The sequence below is a fragment of the Gavialis gangeticus genome, unplaced genomic scaffold (assembly GCF_001723915.1).
Source record: "Gavialis gangeticus isolate Ggan-Ray unplaced genomic scaffold, GavGan_comp1, whole genome shotgun sequence".
Classification (NCBI taxonomy): domain Eukaryota; kingdom Metazoa; phylum Chordata; order Crocodylia; family Gavialidae; genus Gavialis; species Gavialis gangeticus.
Window position 1 is genome coordinate 25,240,346 of NW_017729000.1, and position 19,349 is coordinate 25,259,694.

The 19,349-nt window shown below is 40.8% G+C and overlaps 1 protein-coding gene across 5 annotated transcripts in view; it reads right to left on the minus strand.

The window, feature by feature from the left end:
- The window catches only part of FBXO38 (F-box protein 38), a 39,263-nt gene extending 24,800 nt beyond the window's left edge, over positions 1-14,463 (minus strand). For 3 of the 5 annotated variants that reach the window (XM_019506459.1, XM_019506457.1, XM_019506455.1), the window contains exons 1-11: positions 14,368-14,436; positions 8,700-8,891; positions 7,320-7,453; positions 5,955-6,118; positions 5,360-5,525; positions 4,920-5,057; positions 4,345-4,482; positions 3,651-3,744; positions 3,104-3,234; positions 2,629-2,799; positions 1,250-1,392 (exon numbers count right to left, since the gene is read on the minus strand). In XM_019506459.1, coding sequence (XP_019362004.1) covers positions 1,250-1,392; positions 2,629-2,799; positions 3,104-3,234; positions 3,651-3,744; positions 4,345-4,482; positions 4,920-5,057; positions 5,360-5,525; positions 5,955-6,118; positions 7,320-7,453; positions 8,700-8,827 — 1,407 coding nt within the window. In that variant the 5' untranslated portion in view covers positions 8,828-8,891; positions 14,368-14,436. Of the gene's footprint in view, positions 1-1,249; positions 1,393-2,628; positions 2,800-3,103; positions 3,235-3,650; positions 3,745-4,344; positions 4,483-4,919; positions 5,058-5,359; positions 5,526-5,954; positions 6,119-7,319; positions 7,454-8,699; positions 8,892-14,367 lie in introns of those variants that run through there. The other 2 variants (XM_019506456.1, XM_019506460.1) reach the window with 2 other exon arrangements.
- Positions 14,464-19,349: the final 4,886 nt, after the last annotated feature.

Sequence of the window (19,349 nt, forward strand, 5' to 3'; positions counted from 1 at the left end):
CATATGTGCCTACGGGAAAGGATCTGTTCACTATATCTGTACATTGGAGTCAATCTGGCAACAAAACATGCACACTCTTTCCTCTTTTAAACTGTAATAATAAATCAAAAGTGTAAAATTCAATATGCAATCGTATGTAAAAAGTTGTAATGCATATATGCCAAAAGACGAAACAAGCTAAAGATGATCTGGCTTTCTAATAGGAGAATCTATATTCCTCTCCAGAGCACAGCAGCAGATATAAGTTATCAAAATGATCCTATGCCTGATTTTAGACTAGAAGACAACAAAAATATGGAAAAGATTACTGGAGTGTTCATCTCATTAAAGCATTTAGTGCATCACAGAAACTGGTATGAAGACGTAAGCCTTCAACAATTTGGTGGGGAGAACCACAGTAAAGAATGCTAGAAATGACAGAAATGATAAATTCCCTCTTTAAGTACTCATATACGAGGGTACAGCAGACACCCAATTTACACAATTCCAACTTATGGGTATCTTGCGTTTATGCAATTTTTTACTAGGGTCCGGACCAGAAAGTGCCCCTCAAGATCCGCGTCATTCACGTATACACACGTACGCTCAGGAGATTCGCAAATATACGTGAACGCCTCACAAGATTTGCAGGCGGAATCAAGTGGAGCTGTGCTGCCATTGTGGTAGCGGCATCTCAAGATGCTTAGGCAAGATGCTAGAAGCGTCTCCTAAAGGTGATTCCACCGAAAAAAGGGGAAAAAAAGCTATGACTAAGGTATGTCTGGGGTACGCAACCACTCACTATTCTATTATGCCCTATGGGGAAAGTCGTCCCGACTTGCACAAAATTCCCGCGGAACAAAATACTCACTTAAGTCGGGAGTCTACTGTACAGTACCATAATTTTACCGTGTGTAAAGACAGCAAGTAGTTCCCTCAACATAAAAGCAAATCATGTGCAAAGTAACAACAAAGTAAAATAGCAATAAAGGCCCTTATAAAAATATAGACAGCAAAGATCCACTTTATTTTCTGGAAACAAAATACTTAATCATTGGCTTCATGCTCTACTGCAACTGCTACCTGAAAAGGGATGCAACTGATCCTCACTGTACCCATTTTTAATGGCTATTCTATTTCCTGAGTTATTTATTGAGGTACTGAATTAACTGCAGTTTTAAAAAGTTTATGTCTCAACAGGAGTCTGGTATATTTCAGATGAGTCACGAGTGATAAAAAACTCTGCAAACACAGGTACACAGAATCTCACCTTAGGAGGTTCCCGAAACATCTGGTCCAAAGAGATAAACTCTAAGCTTGGCAGTAATTCAATGAACTGACTAAAAGAATCTAGCTTTATAGCATGGCATCGCACCAGGGTAAGGTCAACTAGTCGGGTCCATCTTGAATGGTCTGTGGAAAGACAGTTATACTCTTTGAAAGATTTCAAGTCTCATTTATCTTCCAGAAACCACCTCCCAGACTTGAGGCTATTAAACTTTGTTTACCATCACTCTAACAATTTGAAGTTTATCTGTATCATAATAAGGGATCCAAAAGGCAGCAGCTCTGTTCTTATTATGGGACAGCAAAGTGCAATATTGTAGGAAAAATCTTCCATTCCTTTATCTCCTCAGCATTTGAAAGCATACATGAATAAGGGAATGTATAATTCTAGAAACTACTAAATGTACTCTACTACATAGTAAGGCTGCCTAAAGCCCATAAGATTAATAATATGAAGTTATTTACTATTTGGTGACTGTTCAGTAGCTGCATGAAATGCATTTCATATGCAGTTTATAATAGACAAATATTCAAATCACATGAATCCATAATCATTATTTTTTCTTTTCCCTCCAACTCCTAAAAGAGAGGACTATGTCAATCAGATGCAGACCTGGAATTACCTTTCATAACCAGAACTGGTCATGTCAGTTCAGGGTTCAAGCACATTAAATTATTTTAGTACCTTTGAACTTTGAATACACTTATCAAACTGGGTAAGTTATTTGTTATGCCCTGTTCCATTACATTTATCACCTACCAATCATTAATTTCTTATTCCTCCCAATGTATCCACTCAAATTAATAATATTCTGCTTCTACATGGAGCCTGTATCTATGCACACAGAACAGGTATGCACTCTGCAATCTGAAAATGTGTGTTTTTCCTGGTCCTCAACATTTCATTTTTAAAGATCACACAGGGTTGCTTACAGACACAAAAAAAAAAAAATCCCAAAGAAACCAGCGCTTTACTTTAAACTCAACATGTTCCTGTGCCAAGCCCTGTGCATGCCCAGAAAAGGCAGCACATTATGTCAACCCAGTTCGCCTGATGTCTGTAAAGATCAGGTGCATTAGTGGGGCTTTTTTGGCACTTTTATGTAATACCTGACTGAATCAGCTTTAGCTAAAAGCACCAAAAAGCCCTGCTGAAGAGCTCAATCTTTACAGAAACTGCAGAGCTGGGTTGAAGTAATGTGCCATTTCTTCCTGTAAAGTGTGTTTTTTGTTTAACACCTGCAAACCGCCAGAATTATTAGATTCTTCATAGAATGTAACTAAAACAATCTGTGTTCCAAATTCAAGCCAGTATGAGCTGTCTCTGCCACATAACTCCATAATTTTAAAGGTATGCAATACCTGTGATCCAATTGTTTGGATTGTGTAGATGTGGGCAGTTGTAAATGACCAGGTACTTGATGCAAGAGAAAACTTCATTCACAGCTTTCATTCCAATGTCTGTGATGATTCCTGGATTTTCAACTACATCAGCCAACCCATACTTCACCAAGTCCCCATTAGTCATTTTACCTACAGAAAGACAACAGATTGTTTAAACCTTTGATAGCATCCCTTCCCAATTTCACACTGTAACCCAATTTAGCACACAGACCAGAATATTATTTCAGCCAAAGCAAACTTTGCCCTGGTTTCAATAAAAGTGTCAGAAGGTAGACATTTTCTGAACAACATAAAATTTGAACCCAATAATTAATATGCGAGTATTTACAGTCTTTTTAATGCATGTCTTGACAAATGTAACACAACTATGAATTTGCACTATCTTAACATCTGCCAGATAATTCAAGTATATAAAAAAAAAAAAAAATCATACATTGCAGCAGAAACTCATCAACGTATCCCAGATGAAGGGTTTCAAATTGGGGGAACTCTAGTTCTGCCATCTTCAGTGCAGAAAAGACACCATCTTTGGTCAGAGAAGGCTGGATTCTCACTTCATGCAACCTAAAAGTGATCAGGTACAGTTCACATTCAAGCCAAGGCAACAGAATGTAAATAGCAATTCAACAGAGGTAAACTCCAGTGGATACCTGCATCTTTCCCTATAATAAAATTTGGCAGCTATACAATAGTGAGGGTCCTTTTGAAGTTTAACTATTGGTTGTATATTAAGCGTGTAATTCTTATTTAAGACAAAAAGTCTGGCAATTCAACTCACACCACAGAAAAAGTCGTTGCAGAACCCAGGACACTCCTCTAGCCATTTGATAATCTTTTCATTTAAAGCTAATTAGGGTTTGGCTTCTCAAAAACTTAACATTTACTCTTAAAGTTTTGGGACTTTATTAAGGTACTGAAATAACTGCTTTGAAAAATGAAAGGAATGGAAAAGACAGGAGAAGACTGGAGAACGGCAGTACCTTCGTGCAGCAGTTATGATGAGGTAGCCAAGATCCACTTCTAGGGCATTCTTGCAAGCTCCCAAAACTATAGTGTGCAAATTCCTAAAGCCACCTGGTGAGAGGAAATACAGGAGTTTCATTTTAGTTAGTGGGTTGTGGCATTAAAAAAAATGCATGTAACTCCTTTAGTATTATCTTTGCAGTGTATACATGAGATTAACAAGGATACATGCTATTTTGAAGGAAATCAACATAAAATTCTTTACAGTTGGCACTGACTAGTAAAAGGTGGCTCTGAAGCAGCAAGTTTCTCAGAAACATTGTGATGATATTTAATGAGGAATCACCCCTCTCTCTAGGTTCATTCTGCCAATTTCACCCTGCAGACAGTGCAATGACAGTGAAGGGTGGTATTTATTTGGAAATCTTAGATCATAGGTCTTCAGCAGTTTCAACTGGTGCAGAAATTGCAGACTAATTTCACCTGGCTTTTGTCACTTTCCATGTTGTCAACAAAAGTGTGATAAGTGCAAGCAATTCTATTAGTATATTAAAACAATACTTAATGCAGGTCCATATTTATCACCCTTTGAGTCTTTCTCATCTTATTAGTTCCAAAAGCAGATCAGTAAAACAACCTGTAAAACAGCAGTTACCCTTCAGAGCTAGCTTGATTTTCTTGTACAACATGGGAAAATAGGAAGCTGTATACCTGATCTCCAGCTATCTTCTACTACATGCTGAATAAGTCCTCCAAGAAAAGGAACTCGAACAAGTTCTAGATGTTCCAAGTTTCGGGCAGAAGCCAAACCTGTCACTAAAGGGACATACTTCAAAGAATTTGTGGGTCCTGCAGAGAACAGAACAAGATACTCAGAGTTGTATATTTTACGGTATTGAATACATCATGCCAAATAATGCAGAACTGTCCAGCACAAGCCAAAAACAAAGTAGGAGAAAGGTTCTCGTAATAAAATACAGTAAGAGATGTTAGTCCCCTCAATGTCATGTATAAAATAGTGCTATCGACTCCTTCCCATATAATGGATGAGCATGGGCAACGTCTTGGCCTTATTTATACTTGAAAACTTGATAAACTTAATACAACTGCTTCCAACAAGGGTGTAGCTTCATTAATGTATGCACTACAGATGATGTAGCTCAACGACTTCACCATATTGTGAACATCCATTCCAAGAAGACAACTGCACATTGGCAGTGGCACAGTATTAGTACTGACATTGGCTATACACAAGCCTTTCTGAGAAGAATCCTCTATTCTCTCACCTGCACAGTTTCTCATGACAAAAGTGCGTAAGCTGATACAAAGGAAATCTTTAAAGGGCTGTGGTTTGGTAAGCCTCACCCACTTCAAATACAGATGCCTCAGCATTGGGATACAAGGAATTTCAGGGACATTTACCCCTAGAATACATGAACAAAACAAAAATCAAATGCATCAAGGAAACATCACAGCCATCACTAAATTACTTCCCAAGACCAATGGAATACCTAAAAACTACAGTGCTCTGAACTTATAAAATTCTTCTTTACCATGTGTCAACAGTCACAAGAAATTTGCCATCCAAATCCCTGCTGCAACAGGGAAATATGCATGTTCTAGAAACCCCCAGACTGTATCAACTACCATTCCTGGAAGGGAGAGGAGTGGTACCTCTTTTCAAACTTTTCTGTTCTAAGGCAGACATTTCACCACAAACACTTACCTACTAAGTGCAAAGTCTGAATTTTAGCTCCTATAGGAATCTTCAGTTTGTTTTCAGGAGGGATTGGGAAAGCACCATTACGATTACGAAACTTCCCTAAAATATGAACTTGTGGCATATATGTCCAAATTGCTTCCACCAGCTCTAAATGAGAGGTCTCAACACCCTAGACAAAAGCACAGCAATCAGAAATTACCATTTTAAACAACAATGCTTCTCTTAACCAAGTAGACATCTTGCTAATACACTGAGTTTGATACAAATTACATTTTCACTTTAAATACAGAGCCACGTGACTTTAAAAACTAAGTAGTCACAGGAAACTAGTTATTAGCCTGAGCTTGTGAGAGTTGAGTATTTGAAACCAAATCAAGTGGCTAGAAAAGAACAGCATTCCCTTGTAAACTAGCAGTGGATTTTGAAATTGTGCTTGCTTCAGCTGCCACTCATACAGGACAAGGATTAAATTTACAGCACTTGCAGAAGCCCAGCAATAAGATAAAATATGTACTGGTTTTTTTGGTTAGTCCAAATTTTATTTCCTCTGCAGTATACGTGCAGAGTCTAATGTCAGCTTTTGAATCTGCACACTTACCAACAGATTTGGGCAAGCCTGCAAAGCCTCTAGAACTCCAGGAATGCTGAAAGCTTCATGGCCACGTACTCTGCGTCTTTCAAGATACCTGGGGTGAAGACCATAGAGCTGTTCAATGTCTGGCATCTTCCTCAGCAATATTAGGAAACTGCAATCAGTGAAACCTGGGAGGAGGACACAAGTTTTGAGGGTTTTGTGACAGGAAACAAATAGTTCTGCAGAAAAAAATAATGCTGCAATTCTTTGTGGATAATAACAATCCTTGGCCTTACATCTAATACCACTTCTGGCAATGATGTCAACTAGATGGCAGGGAGCCAGTCCTGTCACTTCACACTAACATGGTTAACTACATGTCTCCATTTCTGATGTTGTACAATAATATTCTACAGATTCTTTTGCCTCTATCCTGTGGTTGTGTTATATGCATCTCATTCAGGGGAAGTATCACTGTTACAGCAATAGCCACACGTGACGCAGGAGTCACTGGCCTTATGCTTTCATCTCCCCTGAAATTCTAAGATTCTCCCACTCTTAAATTGGAACCTAAGTTATCCAGGAGACATCAGGCATATTTATCTATCAGGCCTGACAAGTTTGGCACCTCTAGGTCTTCACTTTGGGAGTCTGTCACAGTAGCCTGACAGATTTGTAAGACAATATCATTTTATTTTAACATTAGGGACAAAGCAGAACAGTAGGGGGTAGGGGATTTTAAAAGAACAAATAATGTTACACTCTCTTACCAAGAGTCTAAGCACCCTTCTACAGGAACCAAGTCATTCTAACTTGGCAGGATTTGCCCATTTAAGTCCTGCACCTCTCCCCCACCCCACTCTCCAATTAAGAAAAAAAATATGTATTCCCTCCAAAATTTATCTCTGAATCCTAACCCTAAATCTTACTCTTCACAGCCTTTGACAAAATGGTCTCTTCGACAAAAAGGACTTGAAGATGAAACTTCAAAGTGAGTGGCTCTGTCTCTTGCAGAGTTTCTTAAATCCCAACAGATACAGAGCACTCCCAGAGCATATTTCCCTGCCTGCATGCAAGCAGCCTCTTCTTTGAATTAAACCTTTGTTTTTATACCATAACCCCCCTTAAAATATTCAGATAAGCATATAGTTTCAGATTGTTACAGAAAATCTTTACTTCTGCCACAGTGGCATCTGCCACACATACAGATGTTTTAAATGACTTCTTAATGGGAGGATGGTACCCATCTCTCACTGAAAGTCTATAGGAGTTAGTCATACAGCTCCACTGGCTGTTTTTGAAAATCTACTGTACATTGTTAAATGTAAAGATCACTACAACCTAGTAAGATCTTATCATAACCACTATATCCTGGTACACCCTACTTACCAGTGGGCATATACTCCCACCAGTGGCCAGCACAGAGGTCTACAACCTTCACTACTCTCAGGTAGAGAGTCACTGCTTCTTTCAGCTTCGGGGAGAGGCATTCCATGCACATGATATCCTGCAATGGAAGGTACCTTTGGGAGAGGAGAAAAAAAAGCTCTTATTCAAAGACAAAGTTCTTTCAACCTCTCTCACACAAGGGAACATCAAGTGAATTACTACACAAAGCCAGATATAGTCATTCTAAAACTATAAAGAGTGGATTCAAATGAGGCTTCCAGACAAACTATATCATACTAATCTGCTGGGTTTTTTTCTGCTTAATCTGTTCACAACGCAACCAGGGCACTTCAGGTACAAAAGGGCAGTCTCACTATATTTATACAGTCCTCAGGTAAAAGAGACCAATGGCACATTTTAGTACTAGCACGTGCCTATTTCTGACCAAACCCTGAAAAGCTACCCCCACAGTAATACCTGGAAACCTTCAATCTTTCCAATTAAAATGTATATTTTAATTTTGCGATGCACAGCTCTCCAACTTGTCAGCAAGATATTTACATACCATTCACATTCAGATTCTCATTTGGAGTATTTGTACACTTGTACTTTGATTATTCATTTTTGGGTTGAATGGAATGAAGTATTTTACTAAAACTAATAAGGAAAGGGACACTTGGACTGGAATTCTATTCTAATATATCCAGGCACAAAAAACTGCATTAATTGTAATGCAAGCACAGTGAATGAATTTACCAGACACTTCATGATACATGCGAGCACACCATGAAGCATGACATATCTTAAATCTGTTGAAAGATTCATCAACAATTTTGTTCTACTCGCATAGAATATTTATTAATGCTATGAAGGTTGCTTCAATTTCAGGATATTAACATAGAGAATTAAGAAATTTAACAACTGGCACTGTAATCAAGAGTGAATCAGTTACCAGAGGATACCTACAGGCTTGTATTATTCCAACTAGAGTTAAAAAGTGAAACAATGGTGCTCTGCTTTTCCTAGCAATTTTCACATAGGAAAATATTCAGTGCAGGAGACTGAATCAGGGAATAAGAGACCCATGTCTCTTAAGGGATAATTGACTTTTTTTTCATATCATATCATCTACATGCTTAGTTTTATAAAACAAAAAGAAAAAACAAACCATGAAGACAAAGAAATTCTGTATACTCTCCTTGACATTTATCCAGCAAAAAAAGACCTATATATGCACACTGATAAAACTCAATTCAGTTTTTGTCTACCAGCTGAAATATTGGTAGCACTTCTGAATATGTTTCTGAATATGGTGTGTCATTTGGTATTTGTTCACAGGGTAGAGCAGACAGCAAGCCAAAAAATAGTACAGCCTCTTACCTAAAGATATGGCAAAGAACTTCATGAGAAAGCTGGTTCATATAATCTTTCAGCTCATCTGCTTTGGTAGATTCAGAGCCTTCCCTGTTCATTAAGCATGGTTTCACATTTTTCCGTCTAGGTCCCATGATTGTAATGATTTCTGATGAAAGGAATTAATGTTCACAATGTTATGCTAATTCAGTACAACTGAAAAAGAAATGGAGGAGGAAAGGGACAGACCAATGAAAGTTAGTTACATAAAGGACCCAGAAAAACCTGCTACCAAAGAGAAACACTGGAATGCCATTATTCTAATGGATCAGCTGAAAACTGGAAGGACTTTCCTGGCAGGGTATAATTGATCTGTCTTGTGTATGAAGCTGGAAATAAAAGCTAGTCAAATGAATGGAGACTAACTGGAGTGTCCCCTTAGATCAAGAAAAATTAGTAAACAGAAAACATGCTTCATGTCTTGTGGGAAAACACCCAGTAGGTTTAATTACAGGTTGCTTCCATAGTAATCTTTTCCTATTTTAGAAAATAAAATGCCTTTAGAAATACCATCTATAAATCAGCGCACACCGGCAACTCGTGGGAAAAAGATGAAGAAAATTACTAAACAGATGTCACCTGGATATTTTCCAGTGAACTATAAAGTGATCTAGCTCCTACTTATTTACAAGGAAGTCATTCTCTCTAGATCTTGCTTCCCTCAGAAATACAATTTCACTTTATTAGGTGAGCTAGATTAGTCATTATGACTCAAATAGTATTTCATCAGTGTACCTGATGTAGAAAGAGTTGTTTTAAGATTGCACCATTAAAAGCAAAATTCAAGAAAAGCAAAAAACATGTAACATAGCAAAAACGTACATGTGTAATCTCTCCTTTTTTCTCGTTGCACATGAACTAGGGGTCACAAAATTAAACTAGTAGGTAGTAAGTTTAAAACTAACAAAAGGAAGTTCTGTTTCATACAGCGTGTAAAGTGTGGAACTCTGCCACCAAATGTTGAAGAAACTGACAGTTTAACCTAATTAAAAAATCTTGGAGGAAAAAGGCATCAGAAGCGCTTGAGCATGGGAGTTGGGAATACAGCCTCTGAATCAGAACTTCCTAGACCTTAAATATGGGAGATTGCACGTGAAAGAGCAACAGTTGGAAAAACCACCCTGGTAATACCCAGTTCACTGTCCCTTTCAGCATCCACTCTCGGCCCCTGTGTGACACAGGCCTATTTGTTATGCCACTGGGCATGGGCCTATGCCCACCAAGAGATGGGGCAAGATGGACCTATGGTCTAAACCAGTAAACAGCAATTCTTAACTAATTGAATATATTTCTACCAATGTTATTCTACCATAATTCTATACCTATTATAGAATTTGGCTTAGTTAATGATGCTCTATTTTCCAGTGTTGAAGTAATGTTGTAGCTGTGATGGCCCAGAAAATGTGCAAGGCAAGAATGTTTTGTTTTGTTTTGTTTTTTTTAATAGACGGCAATTTTTATCGGACCAACTGCATGGTTGAGATAGAGTTGTCTAAATTTTGTCTAACTGTCTCAAGCTCTGTTTCCTGCTCTTTGGCTTTCATTTGTCCAGCTCTAATAAAAAGTAGTGTTAATATTAAAATAACACCTATTAATATCTCCCATCACAGAGAAGACAGAGGGAGGTAGAAAGTATTCATTTCTTTCCTAGCACTGCTGTTTGGCTGGTGATTATGTTCTCAAAAGCCAGGCTAACACAGAATCAACCAATTAGTTAACATCATCCCACATGTAATTTCACACAAGAGAAAAAAATATTTTGTAATGAAAGCTTGAAATTACCAGAATAAGGTAACAATTTGGGAAAGATTCAGATTATTATATACTCAGGTTTTTGATGGCTCATATTATCTCCTTGTTCTGATGGTAAAGAGTTACTGTTAAGGAATATTATTTTCTGCCATTCAGTTCAGTCAAAACCTGGGTGTGTAACTTTCCTGAAGGAAACAGGCATTATTATAGAATGAAAAGAAAATTCTGGCAAGAGAATAATATATTTAAACTTCTCAAATATGACTAGATTTCAAGGGACTTTAAAACTTTTAACGTGTCAGGTCTGACAATTCATTATTTCCTTGTGACAAATAATGTGTTGTAAAAATTGCTTTAGCTTCAGAAAATGGAAAAATACATTTTCCTTAAAATTGATTTTTCACAAACTAACTCATCTCCTTGCTGAGCCTAAACATGTAATACTTCAACCAAAAAAGCCAACATGTAATTATGAGAACTCTTTTAAAATTAACTACTTTTGTTTGCTACAAAACAAACCTAGAACTGCCTGCACCTTATGCTTTTATCCTAGAACAGCATATTGTTTTACATCTATTCTGCAACTATAGCAGTAACTTCTATTATTCCCCATTCTGTTTTCATGTTAAAAATCTTTTTATATTCATAGCCATTTAACTGATCTTAATCTAGGGCTGCACTGATAAGAGATTTTGGGGGTCAATACTGGTAGCTGATTTTTAAGGAGGCATATCAGCCGATACCAATCCAATTTCAGATACAGCTGCATGCGAAAGGAAGATGATTAAGATAGAGGTGCACTGATACATCGGTCCAATATCGGATCGGCACCAATATAAAGAAAATTGACTATATCAGAAATTGTCCTGAAGTGGCCAATAATTTGGCCAATAAATGCCCGTACGTGCGTGCAGCCGCAGTGCACCATGCAGGCAACAAGAAGCAGAGCCCAGCAGCATGGAGAGCTGCATGCAGCTGATAAGTCTGTTGTTGTGGAAGGGGAGGAGGGAGGTAGATCAACGCCCCCCACGGTGAGGGAGGGAGTGGGGCAGGGGTAGGCGATGCCCTGCTGTGGCAGGACAGGCATGGGACAGAGCCATGGATCGTTCACGGGATTCAAGGGGGCAACTCCGGCTGCTGCTCCCGCCACTTGTGCGCCCCTGGATCTCTGCGGGGTAGGGCAGGGCAGGCTGCAACTGTGGGCTGGGGCCAGAAGCCACACTGCGCTGTGCTGTGCTTGGGGCAGGTGGCAGTGGTGCTGGGAGGGAAGCTACTGAGGGGGCTCCAGCCCCCCCAAATTGTGCTGTAGCCCTCCCATAGTCCCCTCTTACTGCTGCTGCCACCCACCCCAAGTGCAGTGCAGCACAGCCCCCAGCCCCAGCTGCAGCCTGCACGGCTCTTACAGATCTAGGGCACGCCCCTCCCCTCCTACCCTTCTAGACAGACAGTGGCAGGAGCCACCAGGCGTACCACGTACTTAGCCAGAGCCACCACCTTCCCCACCCCAGCCATGGCTCCATCCTGTGCCTGTCCCACCCTGGCTGGGCAGTGCCTATCTCACCCCACTCCTCACCATGGGGGTCATTGATCTGCCCCCGACACCTCTTCCCTCCCCCCTTCCCTTCCACCACACAGCTCTCCACGCTGCTCACATGGTGCACTGTGGCTGCATGCACACATGGGTATTTCTTGGCCAAATTATCGGCCACTTCAGGCTGATTTCCGATGTAGTCAATTTTCGTTATATTGGTGCTGATCTGATGTTGGACTGATGTATGATTGCACCTCTATCTTAATCATCTTCCTTTTGCATGCCAGCAGGGTATAAAGTAGAACAGGTAAAAGGGCAGAACAGCTTGGGTATAGCAGTGATAAATCGAATATATATCATGTATGCTTTTGCCATCTTAACTTGTCATAAGAAAATTTCAGGAATAGGATGCTGTGCATCTGCGGGAACAGGGGATGACAGATAACAAAAGATGATGGTTAAGTGAGCAGTGCTGGACACCGCTTCTGACACCACATCTGGGGAGTCCCTCCACCCCTCCTGCAGCATCGCCACTGCTCCCTACAGGCCCCACGGGATAGGGAGGTGGGTCCCGCACAGCCTGTTATGCCCCGTGGGGCCATGGGGGCTCGGCAGCGCAGGCTGCTTTGCTCCAAGCAATGGGGGCTTGGAGAAACCAGAAGTGCCATGGTGGGCACTTCCGGTTTCACTTTATCTTACAAGCCAGCATGCCAGTTAGTGGAGCCTGCCGGCTTGTAAGATGCCAGATAACAGAACTTTTACTGTATCTTTTAATTGCTTAGAATAAGCTGCCATGTTCCAAAATCAACAGAATTTGGTTTAGAAGAATCCTTTACAGCCTTTGCAACAGAAATAATGTAGTATTGTTCAACTGAATGAGGCTGATTACTTAAATATCAGATTTGTCTACTTACTGTGTCCAACTTCAGGGATTTCTGCATATAGTAAATACATAAAACCGAGGAAAATCAGATACATGAAATTTCTTTCACTTGGATCTTAATATTGTCTGTAACCATCATATTTTAGGTCCATGACTGTTATGGCATGGTCCTTCTAAAAGGCATCTCAGCACTAGTGTATAACAGTTTTGTATTTCCACAAAAAAAGGATTTTACCATCAACCAATAGGTAAAAAGCAGGGTACCAAATGGGCCATTCAATTTACGTCTAAGCCAAGGTCTCCCAGCTAACCTGAGGGGAGCATATGCTGGGGGACAACGGCATACATTTTGATAAACCAGCATTAGAAGATGGGCTCTAAGCCAAATGCATTTTACTCCTGTTTGAGACACGGAGCAACAAAGAATGTAACTGTGTTAAAACCAAGTGATATCAGGAAATAGAGAACCAAGAAAACAGTATGTGAACGGTTCAGGGCGGGGGAAAAGACATCTCCGTTTGTCAAGAGTTATAAATTCCAGCTTTTTCTCTGGAAATGTGTTTTTTTTTTTAATCCTATCAAATCAGAAAGAAGGGAAGAATAGGAGAGATGCCTCCACAAACTACTTTTTAAAACTAATGTGCACTCCCTGCTTTCGCATTACAGAATGATTTTATACAAACACACATGCCAGCAGCCGCATCTTGGGTCTGTTCAGTTTCACGTATTGTCAAGGAGCCGAGTCCACAAACCGCAGTGGTTTTTGAAACAGGGCTCAGTCTTCCAAGCAGGAAGGTAAGCTGCTGTTTCCTGTTGTTAGACATCAGCTTCAATCTGCAACCTCATCCAGTTTACAACATTCACCACTGAAAATGTAGAGCATCGAGGCAGGGCTCATACACAATCTTTTTTTTCCTCCACTCAAGTTACATTAAGTGAAGAAATAGACTACCCTATGTTCTGTCTGCTTCCTTAAATGTGAACAGAAATATATATACAAGTATACATGCAGATATACTACATGTGTGCCTACAACACTTGGATCTGCCAGGACACACCCCAGCACTGGCAGGGCAGGCGGAGCAAGCGTGTGCTGACACCAGCGACTCTTTACAAGAGAAAACGCGGAGACGGCTGTTGTCCGGCGCGCGCTCCTTTCCCAACCGGCTCCTGTCGGTTCAGGGCAGCAGGGCCGGACCCAGGTCTGCCTGCTCAGCAGGTGGCAACGCAGCCCTACCCCGATGCGCAGAGCAGCACAGCCCCAACTAGACGCAGGGCCTGGACACGACACGGAGTAGATGGACGCTCGGGGGAGCCGGGCCCGAGCCAACAGCGCAGGTAGGGCTGGACGTGGCGACCCCAGGTGCCCCCACGCCGCGGGGGCCCGGCCAGCCCCGTCCCGCTCCGCTCCTGCGCGCCCCGGCCGAAGCCGGTCCCCCGATGACAGCCAACACCAGCCCTTACCTGCCCCCCCCAGCGCCTCCTGCCGCCTGTTATTGTGGCCGCGGCGGTCGGGATAACACTTCCTGTCCCCTGCTTCCGCTTCCGCTAGAGTCCGCCGGACTTCCAGGCTCGGAGGGGCGGGGGAGAGAAAGCGCCGCTGGGCCGCCATTTTGGGTGTGGCACGGCGGACTGCGTCTTGTGATTGTCACGCAGGCGCCGCCATGTTGGGCGCGGCAGTGCCCAGGAGACCTGCGCAGCCCCTGCTACGCACGTACAGCTGCAGACCTCCAGAGCTCCGAGGGTGCTGTGGCGAGATGTGCAACACAGCTGTCCAGGGCTTGCCGCGCAATTTGCCTTGGCACCTCGCTCTGACTCAGCGGGATCTTATTGGACCAACTAGACAGTTGCAAAAGTGTCCGTCTTTATTTGGCAGGCCAAAAAAAAAAAAGATGTGATATCTTTATTTGCAAGTTTTGGGGCACACGCACCCTTCCTCGGGGATAGGAGTATGCAAAGATTATAAAATTTCCCCCAGGTAGAAATGAAAATTTATATTTCCCAGGACAGCTAGAGGGAGGTCCACCCAGAGATGTGCATTTTCTGGAAAATTTTCCAATGCCCTAAATACAGTGTGATCTGATTTAGCATGTGTATTAGAATTATATAAACAAAACTATAAAAGTACCCCCCATATTAATGTTATGTCCCAATAACCACAAGTATTTGAACTGAAATATTTGATTAGGAAAAAAATTAAATACAGTGCACTTAATGTGGTTTAATGTCATGTGCAAACAAATTCAAAGCTTTATGTGGAAAGAAATTATTTTTTATTGGAATACTTGTAAAAATGTAAAGACAATACACAATGGCATGCACTTCCCTTACACTGTTTTTTTAAATTTAAGAACAAAAAAGACCATGAAAACTGGCACAGTAATTTTAGCTTACCCAAAGAACTGTGCATGATATGCCATTCTTTGGTTTTGATTTGACCTCCACAGCCAATTGGGTGAATTCATAACTTGATTTTTGGTTTGGATTATTATGTGAGTGTATTTACCCTCCTATTCACAAATCAATAAAACATATATGTACTTTCTCACACACTTCCTAGGGATAATCACCTGAAAAACATTAATTACAACCAATGTTCCTTCTAAGGATTAGCAGTCTGTAAACAATCCCGTCTGGGAGTGCGCAGGTATCTTAGTACGCCCACCCCTTCCCCCTCCTGTGGCCAGGTTGGGGTGGGTGGCAAGGAGACCATCAGCCCCTGGTTCTATGGAACTGGGAGTTCCCCACCCCCCCAGGTGGCACCCAGGGTCCATGGCCCCCTACTGTTCCCCCCACCCCATCGGTACGCCACTGGGTGCATGGCATTAAAAATTTATTGCGCAGCATGATTTTTATTGCGTGCAGCTGCACACACACACAGCTTAGAGGGAATGCTGATTACAACCTTGAAATTGCCTAATATTGTATTGGCATCCATTCATTGTTACTAATGAATTTTATGAAACAATGAATTTTTAAAAATGGAAAATTCCCCATGGAAAAATAAAGCACTGGAAAATTTTGTGCCTCACATCTTTAGGTCCACCTGTGCAGAGTGAGCCTGCAGGACCTATAGAAACGCTGCCCCTGGCATTTCTGTTCACCCCTTTCTGGTTTGTGTTCCTGCTGTCGAGCAGTATTTTATTCCCCTGTGCGTGTGCCTGAAGAAGGGTGTTTGTGCCCAAAAGCTTGCAAAGAACAATTTTTCCAACTATTTATTTGGTCTAATACAAGGTATCACATCTACCCAAAGAATCTTGTCTACCTATTCACCGTCAGAGGTTCAACTTAAAATCAAGGAAGAACATTTGTTTTGTGACATGCAAGAGCCAGGAGTGGTTCCAAGAGATGTATTTGTCCAGCTCAGGAGCAGAAATACCATGTGACTCCTGGAATTAGTCCCCCATGTTTGATAGTAAATTGCAAACAGTGAATAGCCAGCAGTATGATGGATTTGAACATTGCTAAGATGATACACTGGGCTTTTGAAATGTTCTTCATGCAGGAATCATTACACAATTAAAGTGAATGCATTTGTAAAAAAACATGGTGATGATCAAACATGCAACTTGGTATGATCTAAAAAGCAGCTGTATGTGATCTTTCAAAAATTTCAACACAAACATGAATTTGAAATCTAACAGTATAGATGACCAGAAGAGAGCTTTTTCTGAGGAAAAAAGGTGTGCATGGGGAATGTCAATCATTTATCAGGTTGCATATAGAGAAGAGCACTGGTGACACGTAAGGGGTGCACGCGGGTACACGTGCATCTCCTGAGATTGGCCGTGCACCCCCCTGGAAGCACCAGCCACAAAACTGGAAGTGCTGGCAGAAGTGCGCTTACAGTTTCTCTGGTTTTGCCACTGCAGGACCACTTCCCTCCCCAGTCTGTGATCAGCTGTGGGCCCCACCCCCCCTCATTGGTGCCTCCCGAGTCTGGGGGGGCACCAGATCGCCAGTCACCCATGGAGAAGAGGCAGAAACACAGAAGCCTGACATCAACTCTGAAATGCAATGAGCAGCTGGCAGAGTGAAAAGAATACAAGATTCTTCTCTGCGGATGTTGATTCAGATTAAATGACCATAAATGATGGAAGATAGACCTGTATAAGCCCGTCTTTAGGGAACTGGAGAAATCTTTAAATGTTAAATTTGTCATTTGAAAATTTGGGTTCGTATAAAAATATATATAATTTTTAATTTGGATTCATTTAAAAATATATGTTTTTTAAAAGAATGCTTCTAGTTGCCTGTGCCACAACATAATGTTGGAATTTGTTCTTTTGTGTTTATTTTAGCCAGTCTATTTGCATTGATCCCAATGGCTCAGGATATCTGAGGTATGTTTCCTACAGACCCAGAGGAGTCCATCCAGAAAGCCTGTTTATTATTGAACAGGCTCTGTTATTTGTGGTTAATTCATCTTATAAAGACTGACATGAAAAATCAGTTGTTGATGTAATGGTTTCCCCAAGGAAGATTAAAATGCCCTTAAATATGAAACAAGAAAAATAAATCCTTTTTGTTTACTTCATTGGATAAACAGAAGGAAACACAAGGAAGCCATTAGGAATCCCACGGGCACAGGATGCATTGAGACTGTCTGGAGAACATAGAACAGCTCCCGTTTGTGCTTTGACCCACTTCTTCCCTTATTTTTCCCAGAGAACAGACATTTATAAAATCAACAAAAACCCACAGAAAAAATGTTCTGAACAGCCCCCACACATGAAACTAAGAAAATTGATAATAAATTGATCAAAGTACCCCAGATTTACCATTCTGAACATTCGCCCTTCTGCTTTATGCTAAAGGATGCTCCAGTTTGGAAAAGAGAGAGATCATGATCTTAAGAAAATGTAGGATAGTTACAGTAGCTGGACCTCTTACATGGAAGTAATAAAATACAGCTGATGAACATGTCCTGTACACCAAGAGACAAGCATGTTCATATGTATGCATTTTGACACATTTAAAGCTTTTTGCCATTTCTTCCAGCATAAACCTGTGTCTTCTTTAGCTAACAAAATTTGTAGGCTGCCCAACACAACGTGTCTCCTTGTCATTTTGGGACTTGTAGTCTGACTGTTCAATAAGAAACCAAGTCAGAGTCCTTAAAATAACATTCTGAACACCAGCATTGTCAGGAATTGTTCATCTGTATCAAACTGATCCAATGTTTCATTTGTGTAAATATAGGGAAGGCCCTCTCACCTTTCCTTACTGTTATGCTCTTGGCCAGTCCAGCCGAAAGTCAGAATGGTTCTAGTATGGTTTCTCATAGGTGCACTGGAAGACAACTAATGTTGCTGCCTCCTGCAAACCTCATTCTCTGCTGATTCCTCATGTGCTTAGTGGTGACATCCTTGCTGTCACCTCTAACCATCTGCCAACTGGCCGTTTGTATCCACTGCATTGGCCATACACACTAGATTATTGCACTGGGAAAATGTACATATATTGGCAGAAGAAACAGGACCCATTGAGGGGGTGTATGTGGATTTTAGTAGACAATGCTGAGGGAGGAAGAGGCTATGCCATTCTTGAACATAACAGTTATTAAAATCTATACAGGCCAGGGACAAGTTTGTTGTAAAGTATCAGAGGTGTCAGTGGGTCTATACCAATTTCTCCTTCTGGAGATCTTTACATTAAATCCATATCTAGCCTTTGTCCCATAGTAAGTGATTAGTGCCTTATACAGAGTGCAAAACAATAAGTGTGATAGCAGCAAGTTAAGCCAGTTACAAATATCTCTGGAAAAGAGAAAATTCAGAAGCAACAACAGACTAAATTGCAAAAGAAGAAGAATAAAATCAATAGAAATAAGGAACTTAGAGCTGGTTACTTAAAGGCAGATAAACAGCCAAAATACGTTACTGGCTAATACTGGTTTGAAAGAGACTGTTACTAAAAAAGTACAGGAAACACCTGAAATTTTTCTGGGAAAAGATCAGTCATATTCACCTTTCACTGTCATTTAAATGTTCACTTTTTAGTATTTATTTTTATCCCATTTCACATCAGTTATCAACCATATGACACTCACTGGCCAGGTTTAAATTAGTCTATTTGTTAAACCCCTTTCCTATTCTGACTTCTGTTGTCAGCTTGGATTTATTCAGATACCTTAACTAGAGCTGAAAGCCAAATAACAAGACAATGGAGATACTGGAAGGTAGATCACTAGAGGGCAGAGGAATAGAAAGCATTATTAAAACAATGGGGCCTTCTTATCAGAGCACTGAGGTATTTCTATAAAATAAGAGCCAAGAGATAAGAAACCTGAGGAACTGATACGTCCCTCTGCAGAAAATACTGCAATAGGATAAGTGGCTCTCCTGGATGGAATTTGAACTCAGGGCTCACCTGTTCCAAATAAATGCTTTTACCACAGGACTATTGAGAAATGGAGGGGAGAGCTGTGCTCTCTTTTCTCCTGCATCAT